Source organism: Epargyreus clarus, unplaced genomic scaffold (assembly GCF_041222505.1).
Source record: "Epargyreus clarus isolate Ecla_fem2 unplaced genomic scaffold, WU_Ecla_fem_2.2 ptg000016l, whole genome shotgun sequence".
NCBI lineage: Eukaryota > Metazoa > Arthropoda > Insecta > Lepidoptera > Hesperiidae > Epargyreus > Epargyreus clarus.
In genome coordinates, this window is record NW_027332224.1 from 3,951,673 (window position 1) to 3,967,985 (window position 16,313).

Below are 16,313 nucleotides of genomic sequence, written 5' to 3' on the forward strand. Positions count from 1 at the left end.
TGTACAACTCAGCCTTCGTGGGCTCATGCACATCAACTTTGCTAAAGATCGTCATATGATGAAAAAGACATACACACAAATATTAATTTATATATATATAGAAAACTATATATACACATGGTAACATCTTCATGTAATTGTTACAGACTGAACGATGTGGAGCCTTATACTAGTGGCGGCGTTATTCTGCACCGCGCGTTCCAAGCAACTACCTCCTAGCACTGGTAAATTAAATTTATTTTACTATTTTATTAGTGGTATACTTCAAAATAAATTTAAGATAACTGAAAGATCTGCTTGATTCCAAAATAAAAATTATTTGAAGGTTTGGCAAAGGGAGATCTCCGGCAGGCAGGGTGATCATGTTCGGACAGCGGCTATGCTCTAACAGTCTCAGTTCTGTACCCTTATCATGAGTTTTTACGTTTCGACAAAAATGACTGTTTTGGTATTTGTTTACGTATTGCCCATACAATTTCCAATCAGCGCCCCTAGCGGACTGTATCAGAACTATCGTGTCAGTAACGTTACATTAAATGTCTAAATTGACAAAATGGCGCTTTATGTTTTGTCTCTCTTTTATGCATACATGTAAGGCAGACAAAAAGACTTGAGCCCTTACTTATTGTTACGTTTACTCAGTCTACTGAAGCAAACAGAACAGAATAATGGATTGAGTAAACGTAACGTAAAATTGTGGGATGTTTTGAAAACTCATGGTAAGGATACAGTTCGGAGCTTGTATATGTACAAGATGTTGAGAAAACTTCGATAGCGTGATTCAGAAACGTGCAGTGCCATCTTTTCACGTGTAGCGGGAAGGTACCAGCGCCACACCGACTCCTGTTTACAACTGCAGTATAACGCTGCTGTGTTCTGGTTTGAAGTGTGGTAAGGAAGAAACACATGAGACATTCCAACTTAGTCCGGATACCAATGCATGTATGATCGCACTTAGATAGAACAAATAGGATTATAGTACTACTAGTTTTTGCCCGCGACTTAGCCCGCGTTTAAAAGAAAATAACTCACATACATAACACTGAAAATTCGTACCTTCATTGGAATGGCAGTGGCGCCCTCTGGCGAAAATTGGTCGTACCAACTCTGAAACCTTCATGGGCTCATGGACAACAACTTTATTAAAAATCATCACTTGATCAAATGCATAGTTTACGATTCAATCCTTACTAATATCGATTAAAATAATCGACTTTATGGTCCAAAAGATCGATTCTCCGATTAATCGATCTTAGATCGCCATCCGTAGTTCCCGTGGGATATCCGGAATAAAAACTATCATATGTCCTTTCTTGGTTCTCAGACTATCTTTCCACAAGATTTCATTAAAATCGGTTCAGTGGTTTAGGCGTGAAGACTCTCTTCTTCACGCCTAAACCGCTGAACTCTGTATGTCTGTCTGTCTCTACAGACAGACAGACAGACAGAGTTACTTTCGGATTTATAATATTAGTAAGGATTTGTGGTTGGAACCATATTTCCATGGGCGGCAGTAGCCTATTACCATCAGATGGACTGCCTATCCTTTGGTACTTCTGTACTATAATACTTTTTTATAATGGATTTTTTATAAAAATGAAGTTTTAAAATTTAACTTTTAAAATGTTTAAGTACATATTTTTTAAATTACTTTAACAAACAGTTAAAGATGGTTCCCAAGCCTCATCAAGGGTAATTATCCTATTGTTATCTGCCATAATGACTGTATTTACCATTAAACTATTTAATTGCCTTGAAAGATTGTATTTTTTGCACTTATGCTTTGAGTGGGGACTTGTGCTAATTGCACTTAAGTGGTCTGTTACCCATTAAATTATATGCCAAATAACTACACACTTTTTTATAATATAGGAGTAGCAGACGAGCATGCAGTCCACCTGATGGTAAGTGGCTACTGCCCATGGACATCTGTAATCAACCCCAGATAGGATGATATTCCTACCTGAGGTCAGCCACAGATGCGCCGTTACCCCTGAGGACTAAGCTGGAACGCCTCGGTAAAGTCTGTCTTACCACACCCTTCAAAACAAAACACAGCAGCGCCTAACACTGCTGTTATTAGGCAGAAATAGGTGTGGCGGTGGTGTCGCCGGAGTCGAACCACAAAGGGTTCTACCACCTTCAATTGCAGATAAGGCTATCTTAGACGTTAGGAGTGCAACGCATCTGTGAACGACTTCAGGTACTACCTCCATTATACATGAAGTTGGTTACAGATATCCGTAGGCAACAGTGACTACCTATTCCATCTTTACTCTAACGTTACAAGGGGCCCGTACCTAGGGCTGACGTCAAGGGGCCCCTAAGGAGACAATCTTTTGTATAAATTATTAATACTTTAGTTAGTAAATATCAATAATGTGGTCGAGTTTTTGTTTTCTTAAATTATTATATTCCAATGGGGCCCCCAGGTCTTGGGTGCCCAGGGGCCCCGGTCATTCTTGTAACGACACTGGTGACCACTTACCATTAACATACTCGGCTGAATATTCGTTTCCTACTTCAATATATAAAAAAATCCAACTTTACTTGCAAAAGTAACACACAATGTAATATAAGATATTTTTTCTTAGTTATATTTATGTCAACACTATGACTCATTCGAATTAACATTGTATAAAGCCATCGACATTTTACTGTGTACTTTTATAGATACAATTCATATACAAGTCGGTAGAATTACTAGAATTAATAAATGTTGCGCGCGTTGATGTCTTTTGTTCGACGGGCACGCAAATCAGAAATGGTCATCAAAATCAAAAATTAATAAATGATTAAACGATTTTTTACAATATACTACTAAGTATATTACAACTATTTTTACAATATACTAAGTAAATAGATAAAACAGTGGTTAAAACTCGACCTCACAATCGAGGGGTCCGAGGGTCGAATCCCAGGCGTTATGTCTTAAAATTATGTGCCTTAAAAATAAATGATCAAGGCTCGTGAGGCACCCTACTAAGAGTTTTTTAAAAATGTCTTAAAGGTTCTTAAAAAGATGTTTTTAAAAGCGTATAAAGCCTACTAATTCGCATTTGGCTAGCGTAGCACTATGGCATAAATACCTCTTGGTCTAAGAGGAAACCTATGCCCAATTGTGGGACAGTAATGGGTTGACGACTTATTTTTCTAATTTTATAATACTCACTCCACTTTGTCCAGCAGTGGGACAGTGACTACGCACCATATATTTCTAACTTTATAATATTTACATACTTCATGTTTTAAAATACCATCATACACATTTATAGCGGATTGTTGCGAAGTAGTTTTAATCTTAACTTAATTTTTCTTAAACTACTACCGGATCGGAACGCGACCTCTACTGAGAAGATCCGGTAAGAAACTCAGCGGGTTTGTCTTTTTTTTTTAATAATAATTATTCTCTTTTTTTAATGCCAACATAGTATGGATTTCCGCAAAGTAACGCCTGATACAATTAATTATTATATTATTTATCTTTTTACTGATATCGATACTAGCATATATCAGTATGTACCATTATCAGTATCAGTATAAGTAATTCGGGTCTATAGCAACAGTTAGGTCGCGAGGGGAATGACCGCGGTCGTTGACGCCTCTCCTCCTTACTTTGACTATAAATGGACGTAATGAGAATATTTATAGCGTACTAAAAATACTACAAATTGTTTTACAGGAGTACAAGTGTTTAGTTATTGTGTGCAAAGTAGGTTCATGAGTTGAGGTTATTTTGCTTGTAATTGATGTAGGAAATAAGCAGTCTACCTGTACCCTTACCAAGAGCTTTTACGTTTCGACAAATATGACTATTTTGGTATTTATTTACGTATTGCCCATACGATTTCCTAGTTCTGACACAATCCGCTAGGGGCGCTGATTGGAATGTGAGTTGATTGAAAAACACATAAATCACGCCGAAAAAAGCAAATTGAAAACGCCATTTTATTTTTTGGAATTATTAATTAAGCCGGTGTCACTCGTGCTTTTAAAACAAATGTAACGAAACCTGTTTTGGTTGAAATCCATTAAGCCGTTTAGGACACAGACGGTGCTAAATAAATAAAGAGACATTCATAAATTCAAATATACATTGTATAGAATAGGTGGAAATTGAGTCTTATCGAAGTTGGTCACAGGTTTGTATAGTCCGCGTAAAACTGCTAGTCCGCTCTGAATATAGAAATGAATCGCGTCGCCATAGTAAATTGTATGACTACACCTGCTCGCAACAACTTCAGAGCGGACTTGCAGTTTGGCGTGTACATTGCTAACTTTGAGGACTAAATTCTAACCCCTCTTTTACGTAACCTTACCTCTCCCTTTAAACCTGACAAAACTGTTACCAACACATATGTGAACAGCTTCAGGTAGGAATCAGGTAGCAGACGAGCATGCAGTCCACCTGATGTTAAGCTTCTGCCACCCATGGACATCTGCAATCAACCCCAGACATGACCAGATTCCAACCTGAGGTTGGCCATAGATACACCGCTTCCCTTAGGACTACGCTGGAACGCCTCGCAAAAATATGTCTTGGCTATCACACCCTTTAAACCAGAACACAGCAGCGCTTAACACTGCTGTTATGAGGCAGAAATAGGTGCGGCGGTGGTGCCGCCGGAGTCGAACCACAGAGGATTCTTCCACCTTTTAACACACTTTCAGGTGGACTGCACACTCATTTCCCACTTCTATATTATATAAAAAAACAGACCAAAGCCACTACACTCTTATATATGATGATGATGAAGTCAGATTAAAGGTCAGATTAAAGATTTAAAGGTGGTAGAACCCTTTGTGGTTCGACTCCGGCGGCACCACCGCCACACCTATTTCTACCTAATAACAGCAGAGTTAGGCGCTGCTGTGTTCCGGTTTGAAGGGTTTGTGGTAAGGGAGACAGACTTTTCCGAGGCGTTCCAGCTTAGTCCTCAGGGGTAGCGGCGCATCTGTGGTCGACCTCAGGTAGGAATATCTAATCCTATCTGGGGTTGATTACAGATGTCCATGGGCGGCAGTAGCCACTTAGCATCAGGTGGACTGCATGCTCGTCTGCTACTCTTATATTATAAAAAAAAAAAAAAAAGATTCCCATTTAGATTCGCACATAGGTCAAACGTACCACTGTATCAGTAATTAGTCTCATTTCGCAGTCTTCATAAGCTTGTGAACGTAACGTAACCGTACTGTACACCTTTCTAGCACTAATGGGTGTAGCAATCAGCACATCTTCGGAATCAACGCCTCCGCTTATGAGGCTCTTGTTTCACCACAAACGATATAGGATTCGATCAATCAATATATGAGCAAGAAGTGACACTATCTAAAAACAATAATAATAGTTAAAAAAAACACGCTTTTTTATAAAATCAACTAAAAAATATAATATAATCTAGGAATCAAATAACGAACAGTAAATAGTATAATTGTGAAAAAGGGTGGGGTGCTCCATTTATCTGTTTTCGAAAAGCGCCTTAAAAGTTTCATTCGACTGAAAGTATAAGATATATCAGAAAATTATTTTGGACAGTTTTTTATTTACTTTTACAGAAATTACAGTTTGATCTGACTTAGATCTATTACACTTTTAATATGAAGATAAAAATTTAATGTATAAAAAAGCGTACCAAATAAATATATAGGTATATGAAATAGACATGAGACCTGACCGCATTTATTTCAAGTTGTTAGGACGTTCTGTGATTCGATTCTGGAGGCACCATAGCACAAGAAGGACATTATCAGTGACGGACAAAGCTTGATGGAGGCTCGGAGCTGAAAGTTGAATGGAGGCCGCCAGTGTAAAAAGTTCGCCCGTGATTCGGTGACCTTTTAATTCGCTGACGGATACATATTTCATAGATTTAGCAACTGTGTTAGGAGCCCCCCCCCAAGATCGGAGGCCCGGGGCGGACCACCCCTTCCACCCCCCACCCCCCTTGAGCCGCTAGAGCACATTATTTCTAATAACTAATAACAGCAATGTTAAGCGCTGTTGTATTCTGGTTTACAATATCTTGTAAGATAGAAACACTTTCAAACTTCAAAATTTCACAAGTAAATCTTTAAACGGAGCAACGCATCTGTGTGCGACCTCAGATTGAACTCCATTCCTACTTAAGATTATAAAGGTCTATAAGTATCAGTGATCTATAGGCGGCTTGCATGATCATCTGCCACTTCAATTTCATACTTAAAATATATATTTTAAACTTAAGTTGTACAATATGTAAATTTCACATTAATTTTTAGAACAACCTAAAAAAATAGAAATAAATCAATATTTTTTTAACCCTCTGTGACCTATTTTTACCTAATAACAGCAGTATTGAGCTGCTGTGTTCTGGTTTGAAATGGTAAGAGAGAACTACTTATCCGAGGCATTCCAGCATAGTCCCCAGGAGTAGCGGCGCATCTGTGGCGGGCCTCAGGTAGAGATCTGATCTTATCTAGTTGATCACAGACTTCCATGAATTGCAGTGACTACTTACCATCATTTAAACTGCATGCTCGTCTGCTATTCCTATATGTTAAAATATATCAATAAGCATTATAATTCCACATAATAAATAAACAGGAAATTACAAAACATTGTAAATAAAGAGAATGGCATAAAAAATGACTCACCACGCAATCTCTTACACAAATAACTTACATCTGTCTATTTGCAAAGTAGTAACAGAAACTGTTTTTACATAACCACGATAACCAAAATGGTTAATTTTAAAATGTAACGCACGATTTTTTTACAGATGTATTTTGGTAGGGCTGTCAAAATATAATGCAATTTAGATTTATAAATAATGTTTTTAAGTAAACATTAATGAATTAACAAAATATATCAAAAAACTCAAAAAAAATATTTATGTCTCCACAATGTTTTTCCTTGTCTATAAAGTGATTGGAGCTTGATAAGCAATATTACTTACTTGTGTTAGGTGAGCCCCGCTCTTCTAACATTGTACATAGAAAAACGTTGGATACAAATATTTAAAGTATTACACAGTTTGTATGTGTGAGTGTGACAAAGAAGTATTGAACCTTAGTTCAGCTTTAAGTTTTATGCTATTACAATATATCAGAGTTAGAAAGTCTTTAAATATCAGGTTATTATTAAATACATATGTACATCAAAATTTCATAAAGTAAATAATTGTCTAGATAAAAAATCTAAAAGTTGCTTAGAATTAACATAAAAGTCACCTAAAGTAACAAACGACTTCATCTGCTTAAGAATACTAGTACATATGTTTGTAAATTTTGTGTAAATAGAAAATAAGTAAACATTATTGAAAAAAAGTTTTAAAGGTGGTAGAACCCTTTGTGGTTCGACTCCGCCGGCACCACCGCCACACCTATTTCTACCTAATAACAGCAGTGTAAGGCGCTGCTGTGTTCCGGTTTGAAGGGTGTGGTAAGGTAAGGAGACAGACTTTTCCGAGGCGTTCCAGCTTAGTCCTTAGGGGTAGCGGCGCATCTATGGCCGACCGCAGGTAGGAATATCTAATCCTATCTGGGGTTGATTACAGATGTCCATAGGCGGCAGTAGCCACTTACCATCAGGTCGACTGCATGCTCGTCTGCTACTCCTATATTATAAAAAAAAAACTGCATACCAACACATTTTTCAAACAAGTAAAATAAGTGCAGTGTACTAATAGGCAATATATAAAGTTTCAATTCATTGTTTACTTATTTAACAGTTGCTAATACACGTAACATTAATCTTATCAACTACGAGTATTTATAATATAATATTTTACAAGTTGGCAACCCTAGCCACTTAGAAAATGGCAAGTGGATGTAACTGATACTGAAGTTTCATTACGTAGAAAGCATTACGGATACACTGTTACGGAAACTGAAGAAGTTATATCATTGCTATCTTAGACTAAAAATATACAGAGGTTTCTCTTGAAGGGAAATGTCCACCAACATCTATCTATCTTTTGATATCAAATATTGGGTTTATGAAATTGATAGATGTCGACACTTTTGGTAAAAATCTTCTTGGTTCGATTCCAGTGGTCTCACCGCAATGTGTTGTGCCTTCTCGCTACTCGTCAAGAGATGGCACCACGAGTGTTCTAAATCACGCTATGGAAGTTTTCTCAACATCATGCATATATACAAGCTCCGAACTGAGACTGTTGGAGCACGGCCGCTAGATCACCGCGCCGTCAGGGTGATTTCCCTTTATGAAAGTGATGGTCCTTCGAGCCGGATCGGGGTCACCACGTTGGCATACATACATACAAAATGTAAATACTCTCGAAAAACATTAGCGTCCTCAATCCGTTAATTGTTTTTTTTTTTTTGTTTCAGACCTAGCCACAACCCCAGGGCCAGATGAAACAGACGTATGGCAGGGGCCGCTCGCGCCGCTAGACTCCCTGACAGTGGCGTGCGAGCGAGAGAATATGCATGTCACCATCTCGCTTGCACACACACATGTTAACAGGTAAACAATTATAATTTTAAAACTAACAAAGGTTAACTAGATAACTTTGTATTATAAAAACAAAAAAATCTGATTGCTTTTAAGGTAGGGATGGCGATTCTTTCCGAAAACAAGATCGATTCTTGAATCGATTCGAATCGAAGTGAGGTAAATACATTAACATAAAAATCGAGTCCTAAAGAATTGATTTAAAAATCGATCTTAGATCTATTCAGGGCGAAGCTAGCGAAAAAATGTCATTGACAAAACAATCACTGAAATACGTATCCGTCAGCAAGAAATGTCGATAACGCATTTGTTAATATTCAACTAACTTCGAAAAAATCGAATTTTGATTTTCTCAGGATGAAATATCGATTCCTAAATCGATCCATTACTAGAGATCGATTAAAATAATAGTATTCATGTCAATAAATAGATTCTTCGATTAATCGATCTCAGATCGCCATTCCTATTTTAGGGTTACTTATTTTAGTAGGTAAATCCTTTCTTCTCGTCATTTTGACATTTTAGTTTTTTTTAAATTATTATTATTATTGTATCATTTATTCTGTCTATTATTATTGCTATTTTATCTGATGTGTTCTTGTCCCTTTTTTTGTTTTCTTGTCTTTCATTTGTTATCGGATCCCTACATCTTATATTATTATTGTTTACTGTAATTCTATTCCTTGTAGTCTGCTTCACCTCTAACTTCGCACACTCTATCCAACTTTCCTTATTTGTCCTTTTCTTTTTCCCGTGCATAGGTTGTTTGGAAGAGATCGCTGCTTAGCGATAAGGCCCCCTATTGCATACTGTTTTAACCTTAATAAAATTTATTCTATTCTCTTCTATTATATTCGAAATATTAAAAAGAATCAGAAATAAAGTCAGAAGCAATTTATTTCAAATACTTTAATTTACAACAATCATCATCATGGTTTACTCTTGAGGTTTACCGCAAGACGCTTTCAATTCGGGTGGACTTCCTGTACAAGCAAATAAGTTAAATTGTGTGTCATATCAAAATGTATATTTTATTAATGATTTATGTCCAAATTATTCCTTAAAAACCCCTCTGTCAAAATGCTCCAATGCCATTTCTGTAAAAAAAACTAGAAAAAGGTAATAAATGAACATTTAATGTTATAGATTTACTTGACTTTAATTTATTTATTTATTTAATTGACTTTAGCTCGCCAAGGACCAAAAATATCACAACATTACGTTTAATACTTTATTTTAATTTAGTTATGTATACTATTTTATTTTTGTTTCTAGTTTCTAGTTCTAGAGATGCGTTCCAACTTACTCCTCAGCAACGCACCCTGTATACATTTTAAAGTTGTTTCAGTAGGCATGAATGATTTAAAACACCGCCTTACTTCTTACTGCTTACCACATCAACTTTATTAAAGAAAACAATCTAAATATATATAACTCAAAGGTGACTGACTGACATAGTGATCTATCAACACAGAGCCCAAACGACTGGACGGATCGGGCTCAAATTTGGCAGACAGGTAGATGTTATGACGTAGGCATCCGCTAAGAAAGGATTTTGATCAACTCTACCCCCAAGGGGATAAAATAGGGGATGAAAATATTACTTCGTAACGCGAGCGAAGCCGCGGGCAAAAGCTCGTATAAAATATAATGTCTGGTTATAAACGTAGAATATAATATTTATCAGTAGCATATTTAGCCTCAGGACAAACTGGACAAGGAGTTACTGAATGAAGTTGCAGTCCATTTAGGGAGTGAGGTAGCTACCTTCGAGAAGGTTCAGAAGGGTCGTTCATTGTCTGGGGTCACCACTTTGACACTGGGCACGATCACCTTCAAAAGGTACCCGACGTCATGGGAGTGACGCCGGGTTATGTGGGACTTTTACCGCACTAAAACCTCCCGGTGGCCGTCCTCGGCGCTACGTAGAGGACTCCGGGATCTCCAAAGGAACGCAACCGGAGTCCTCTTATTGCATAGCCCCGTCGGGCTCCGCCCTGGTGAGCTTGTCGCTCGCCACACCGTCTGGTGTGTACAACGGTATACGACCACACATACAGCCGTCCTTCCCGGGGTCGCTGACGGGTGGTTCGAACACCCACTCTTGCCACCCGCAACCCCGGAAGCTCCATTTTAGTCGCCTCTTACGACAGGCAGGAGCTACCGTAGTCCTATTCTACTCCCGGAACTACAGGGACGTGGGCACGATCACCTAGCCCACAGAGAGATCTCCCTGACAGCGGCCGTGCTTCGATAGTATCAGTTCGGAGCTTGTATACATGCGATGTGTTCATATAACTTAGAATACGTGTAGAGCCATCTCTTGACCAGTAACTTAACTATTAATGAATTTATCTTTCCAGCTTATACGACACGTTCAACGGCATAGTGTACCCCGCGGGGCTGGGCAGTAACTCCACGTGTCTCCGCGAATACGTGTCAGCGAGTGGAGATCTACAGTACACTCTCCCGCTTAAGGGCTGCAACACCATGTCTACTGATAATGTGAGTACATACCCTGTATAGGAAAATTACAACTCTTTGGCACGGGTCTGCTCCCAGAACGAATTAGGACATAGTCCACCGCGCTGGCCAAGTTTTTCGTATAGACGTAGCAGACGAGCGTGCAGTCCACATCTGTAATCAACTCCAGGTAGGATTACATATTCCTACTTGAGGTCGGCCACAGATGCGCCGCTACCATTGATGACTAAGCTGGAACGCCTCGGAAAAGTGTCTCCCTTACCACACCCATCAAACCGGAACACAGCAGCGCCTAACACTGCTGTTATTAGGTAGAAATAGGTGTGGCGGTGGTGCCGCCGAAGTCGAACCACAGAGTTCTACCACCTTCAAATACATTACCTTACATTTAACAATATCACTTAAATGACCATTATAAAGTAATTGTTACAAATCACATAGAAACTATAACTTAAGCAACTAAGTAAGTAAGTCAGTTTACTGACAAGGTTACAACAATAATGACCATAAAATTATATTGGCATTCTACTTTCAACCAAACATTACCGAACCCAATCAAAAGGTTTATTTAACTTTCGATAGCTTACGTAAATTTTTGGGTGCGTAAAAACTTAAATTAATGAAAGGAAGTTGCTAAAGGTGCCGGATTAAAAAAGAAAGACAATTTTATCAATAGGTACTGTCTGCAATTCAGAGATAATAATCTATAAATATATAGTTAAGAGTATAAAGTTGTTGTTTGTTTGTTTGATCGAGAAATATAAAATAATTTAATGACAGTGTCTGTGGCTGTGGTACTTAATCTCACTATGGTAACAAGACCTCGTAATGTGACATAAAACTACGGCTTTTAGTGATTTTTGTTTATAGAATACTAGCTGACCCGGCAAACTTTGTAACGCCTCAAAATCTATTTAGCAAATATTATATAAAATATAGCCTATGTTACTCGTAGATAATCTAGCTTTCGAATGGTGAAAGAATTTTTAAAATCGGTCCAGTAGTTTTTGAGCCTATTCATTACAATCAAACAAACAAACAAAGTTTTCCTCTTTATAATATTAGTGTAGATATATAATTAGCGATATAGAAGTAGCAGACTAACATACAGTGCATGCGGTTACAAGTAGGTAAGTAGCTACTGCCGCCCATTTACATTTATTATCAAATTGAGATTTTGAAGTTTTATGACAACAAATACTAAAAATAAAACAGTACAATCAATGAGGAGTCTTATAAGTAACCAGTATTTATCGGCGTTTGGTTTATCTATTGAATCGATTACTATTGTAGGATTTTTTTTTAATTAAATGAAAACTTGATTTATTTTTTACTTTTATAGCTGCTATGATAACAAATACTAAACATTAAGAAATATAAGATTTGGCAGTGGTACGGAACCCTCTGTGTGTGAGGTCGACTCGTACTTGGCCGATTTTTACAAGGTTTTGTTTAAATTCTTAAGAATATGGTAGTGGTATAAAATCACTTTATTCTATTTACCTACACCAACGCAGATATTATGTAGATGTATTGTTATATACATAGGTCCACAGACATTCCGATCTACAGTTACAGAGTATTGTACTGTACCCTTACCATGAGTTTTTACGTTTTGACAAATATGACTGTTTTGGTATTTGTTTACGTATTTGCCCATACAAATTCCAATCAGCGCCCCTAGCTGATTGTTTCAGAACTATAGTGTCAGTAACGTAACATTAAATGTCTAAATTGACAAAATGGCGCTTTACGTTTTGTCTCTCTTTTTTGCGAACATGTGAGGCAGACAAACAGACTTGAGCACTTACTTATCGTTACGTTTACTCAGTTTACTGAAGCAAACAGAACAGAATAATGGATTGAGTAAACGTAACGTAAAATTGTGGGATGTTTTGAAAACTCATGGTAAGGGTACTGATGACTGGACACGGTTGTGCTTGCGGCGACAACGTAATACTCAACGCATACTAAGCTACAAACTTGTTTTGCCGCGCGGTTTTACCTACAGCAAAAAAACATGAATAATTATAGTTTACTAAAAATCACGCTAAAATCGCACAAGGAAAATCATTAATCCTGATAAGGAGAATGGGATAATTATTAAAATCGTTTATTGTCATCGGTTCTTATAATTGTTTAAATTAATCGAATCGAACGGAAAGTGGGTTAAAAATCGAGTTCAAAGATTCCGGAGATGTTAGAGCGTCTCGTAAACGTATGTCTCCATTCAAACCAGAACACAAAGGCGCTTAACACTGCTGTTATTAGGCAGAAATAGGTATGGCCATCGTGCTGCCGGAATCGAACCACCAAGGATTCTACCACCTTCAAAAGTAGAGTAGGGGCGTGAACATTGTGTATTATTTGAAAAGATAAAACAATTGTATATTAAAATCATTACAATTATAATTACAAATTATACTAATAATACAATCAACAAATTAGTCAATACACCACAAGGTAAATTCTAGAAAAAAAACGTAAAGATCATTTCCTGTTAAATCAACAGTCATCCACAAAAAGCCACATTACCTCATGATGCGCTGTTCTTAACCTCGGCGCAAGGTTGCGCAAGCGCACGCAATAGGAAACGCGTGATGAGAATCAATAGCGCATCTGGTATACAACGGTATATATATAAGATTAGTATTATCATGTATTTAAGAATTATTATGTGATACGAATCGATAGCGCATTCGGTATACAACTGTATATGTAGATAAGACTACAATTGTTATGTATTTACGAATTATTATGGGATACGAATGGATAGCGCATTTGGTATACAACGGTATACCAGATGAGATTACTACAATTATCATGTATTAAGAATTATTGTATGATAGAATTGTCTTACATAGTGACGTCTAGTAAGTTTAAAGATGGTAGAACCTTCTGTGGTTCGACCCCGGCGGCATGCCTCTGCCGCCCATGGACATCTGTAATAATCTGTAATAGGAAACGCGCGATGAAAATCGATAGCGCATCTGGTATACAACCGTATATCGTCGCTTAAGTTCTAACACCGCGAAACTCAAAAATACCATTTTGAGTTCGTCATGGTCATCCCATTACTGTCCCACTGCTGGGCACAGGTCAGAATGAGAAGGATTAGGCCATAGTCCACCGTGCTGGCAAAGTACGTATTGGTAGACTTCACATACCTTTGAGATTTTTTTATAAATCTCTCAGGTAGGCAGGTTTCCTCGCGATCTTTTACTTCACCGTTTTAAGCAAGTGATAATTAATTTCTAATACGCACATAACTTTGAAAATCAAAGGTACGTGCCTGGCATTTGCACCTCGGACCCCTTAATCGAGAGATAGAATTTCCGACTTTACATTTTGAGATACGCATATCAATGAATAGATAATTAAAAGACACATCATATATTGGCTCGACCAAATAACCGGTATAAACATAGATAAGTCAGCGTTGTTTTATACTTAAAGAGGTGACGAGCACGAGAATGAAAAATAACTAAATGAGACGGTATATTTTTCTTCTGAAAAGTTCGTAGTTATGAGATCCGCGATGTTAGAACTTAAGCAACGATATGTAAACGCTTTCTACACTCACAGCCCCACTCTAGGATTCCCTGTGTCGTGGGTGCCATAGACACACACATAGACAAATACACAAACACCCAGACCCAGAAACAGAAATCTAAATTTATCATTTAAATATCTGTCAGGCCGGGGATCGAACCCGGAACCCTTTGCGCGTCAGACCGGTATGGTGGCCGCTCTGCCACGCGGGTCGTCAAATTTGTAGATAGATATGTAGATAAGACTGCTACAATTATTTAGAATTATGATATGAGGGTATTGTCTTACATGGTGTAATGCGTCTAATAATATATAATGAATACTCAGTTTCTAGTATTCTAGTTTACCTAGTACGTAGTTTACAAAGAAAATAAATACCCGCATAGCTGAAAAGCCTAGCATACGTGCCTGGGATTCGAATCCTGAACCTCCAACGATGTGAATAATAATTATCAAAAAACCCTGTAAAAAGTATGTCTCCCTTTAACCGGAAAATAGCAACGCTTGCTGTTATTAGGCAGAAATAGGTGTGACGGTGGTGCCGCCGGAGTCAAACCACTGACGGTACCTCCTCCCAGAACCTTAGTCTTTCTACCACCTGCATGCTCGTTTGCTACTTCTATTAAATAAAAAAATACTTGAGGTCCACCTCTCTATACTTAGTACGAGTTATTACGTTTTTACGAAAATGACTGTTTTTGTATTTGTTTACGTATTTACCATAAATTTCCAATTAGTTCTGATACAGTCCGCTGAGGGCGTTGATTAGAAATGTATGGGCAAATAAGTAAACAAATACAAAAATAGTCATTTTGTAAAAACCTACAAACATACTAAGGGTACTGTTCGTATTTTACAAAGAAAACTTCTATTAAACCATTTTTATCCAACATTTTTATAAGCCACGACGTTAGCGTTGAAACGTGGCAAATGAATAGTCATAACAGCATGATTGATACCTCACGACTAATTGTCACGACGCGACCGCGTGACGTAACGACCTAGCGATTCTTTGCGTTTATTATTAGACATTAACTACTTCTAGTCATATTGTGTTCGTTGTGGTAGAATTTCCAAGAAAAGTGAATGATATAGGGTTCAAATCTCTGCATGCATCTCTAAATGAAGCATGTTAAAAGCATGCTATAGGTTCTCATTTACATAAGATTAAATGCTTACGGATTTAAGAAGTAAATAATAAAAAGATATTTTTCCTTATTTTATAATACGGAAGTGTACAGTCATAGATGTTGACAAGCCTGGACGCTGCAGCTAAATAACCCCTTTATCTCTCTTACCACAGGCTTCCAGATTTCCTATGTGATATGTGTTACATAAGTAGTGATAGCCCAATGGTTAAGAAACTAGGCCTCTCAATCGAGGGGTCCGAGGTTCAAATCCGAGTAATGCACCTCTGATTAATCAAAGTTATGTGCGTATTAGAAATTTATTATCACTTACTTAAACGGTGAAGGCAAACATCGTGAGGAAACCTGCACACCTGAGAGATGTATAAAAATAAAATCTCAAAGGTATGTGAAGTCTACCAATACGCACTTGGCCAGCGCGGTGGACTGTTGGTTCTGATTGGAGACCCGTGCCCAGCAGTGGGACAATAATGGGTTGATGATGATGTGCATTGGTGCGCGCAACTTCGTCCCGAACTAAAACAATATTGATCGTACTAAAATTATAACTTTAGTCAAAGGCGTTAAAAGAAGCATTACTAAAAATATATGTATTTTTTATATAAATGATGATTTTCCAAAATGAATGATTTTTGAAACTGAAATATTCAAAATGCTTTCGAAAAAAAAACAAT

The 16,313-nt window shown here is 37.5% G+C and overlaps 1 protein-coding gene across 2 annotated transcripts in view; it reads left to right on the forward strand.

Annotated features, from left to right (window-relative positions):
* The window catches only part of pio (zona pellucida domain-containing protein piopio), a 67,348-nt gene that overhangs the window by 36,317 nt on the left and 14,718 nt on the right, over positions 1 to 16,313 (forward strand). Inside the window, exons 2-4 of one of the 2 annotated variants that reach the window (XM_073081725.1) lie at positions 147 to 224; positions 8,338 to 8,467; positions 10,819 to 10,960. In XM_073081725.1, coding sequence (XP_072937826.1) covers positions 155 to 224; positions 8,338 to 8,467; positions 10,819 to 10,960 — 342 coding nt within the window. In that variant the 5' untranslated portion in view covers positions 147 to 154. Of the gene's footprint in view, positions 1 to 146; positions 225 to 8,331; positions 8,468 to 10,818; positions 10,961 to 16,313 lie in introns of both variants that reach the window. The other variant, XM_073081724.1, reaches the window with a different exon arrangement.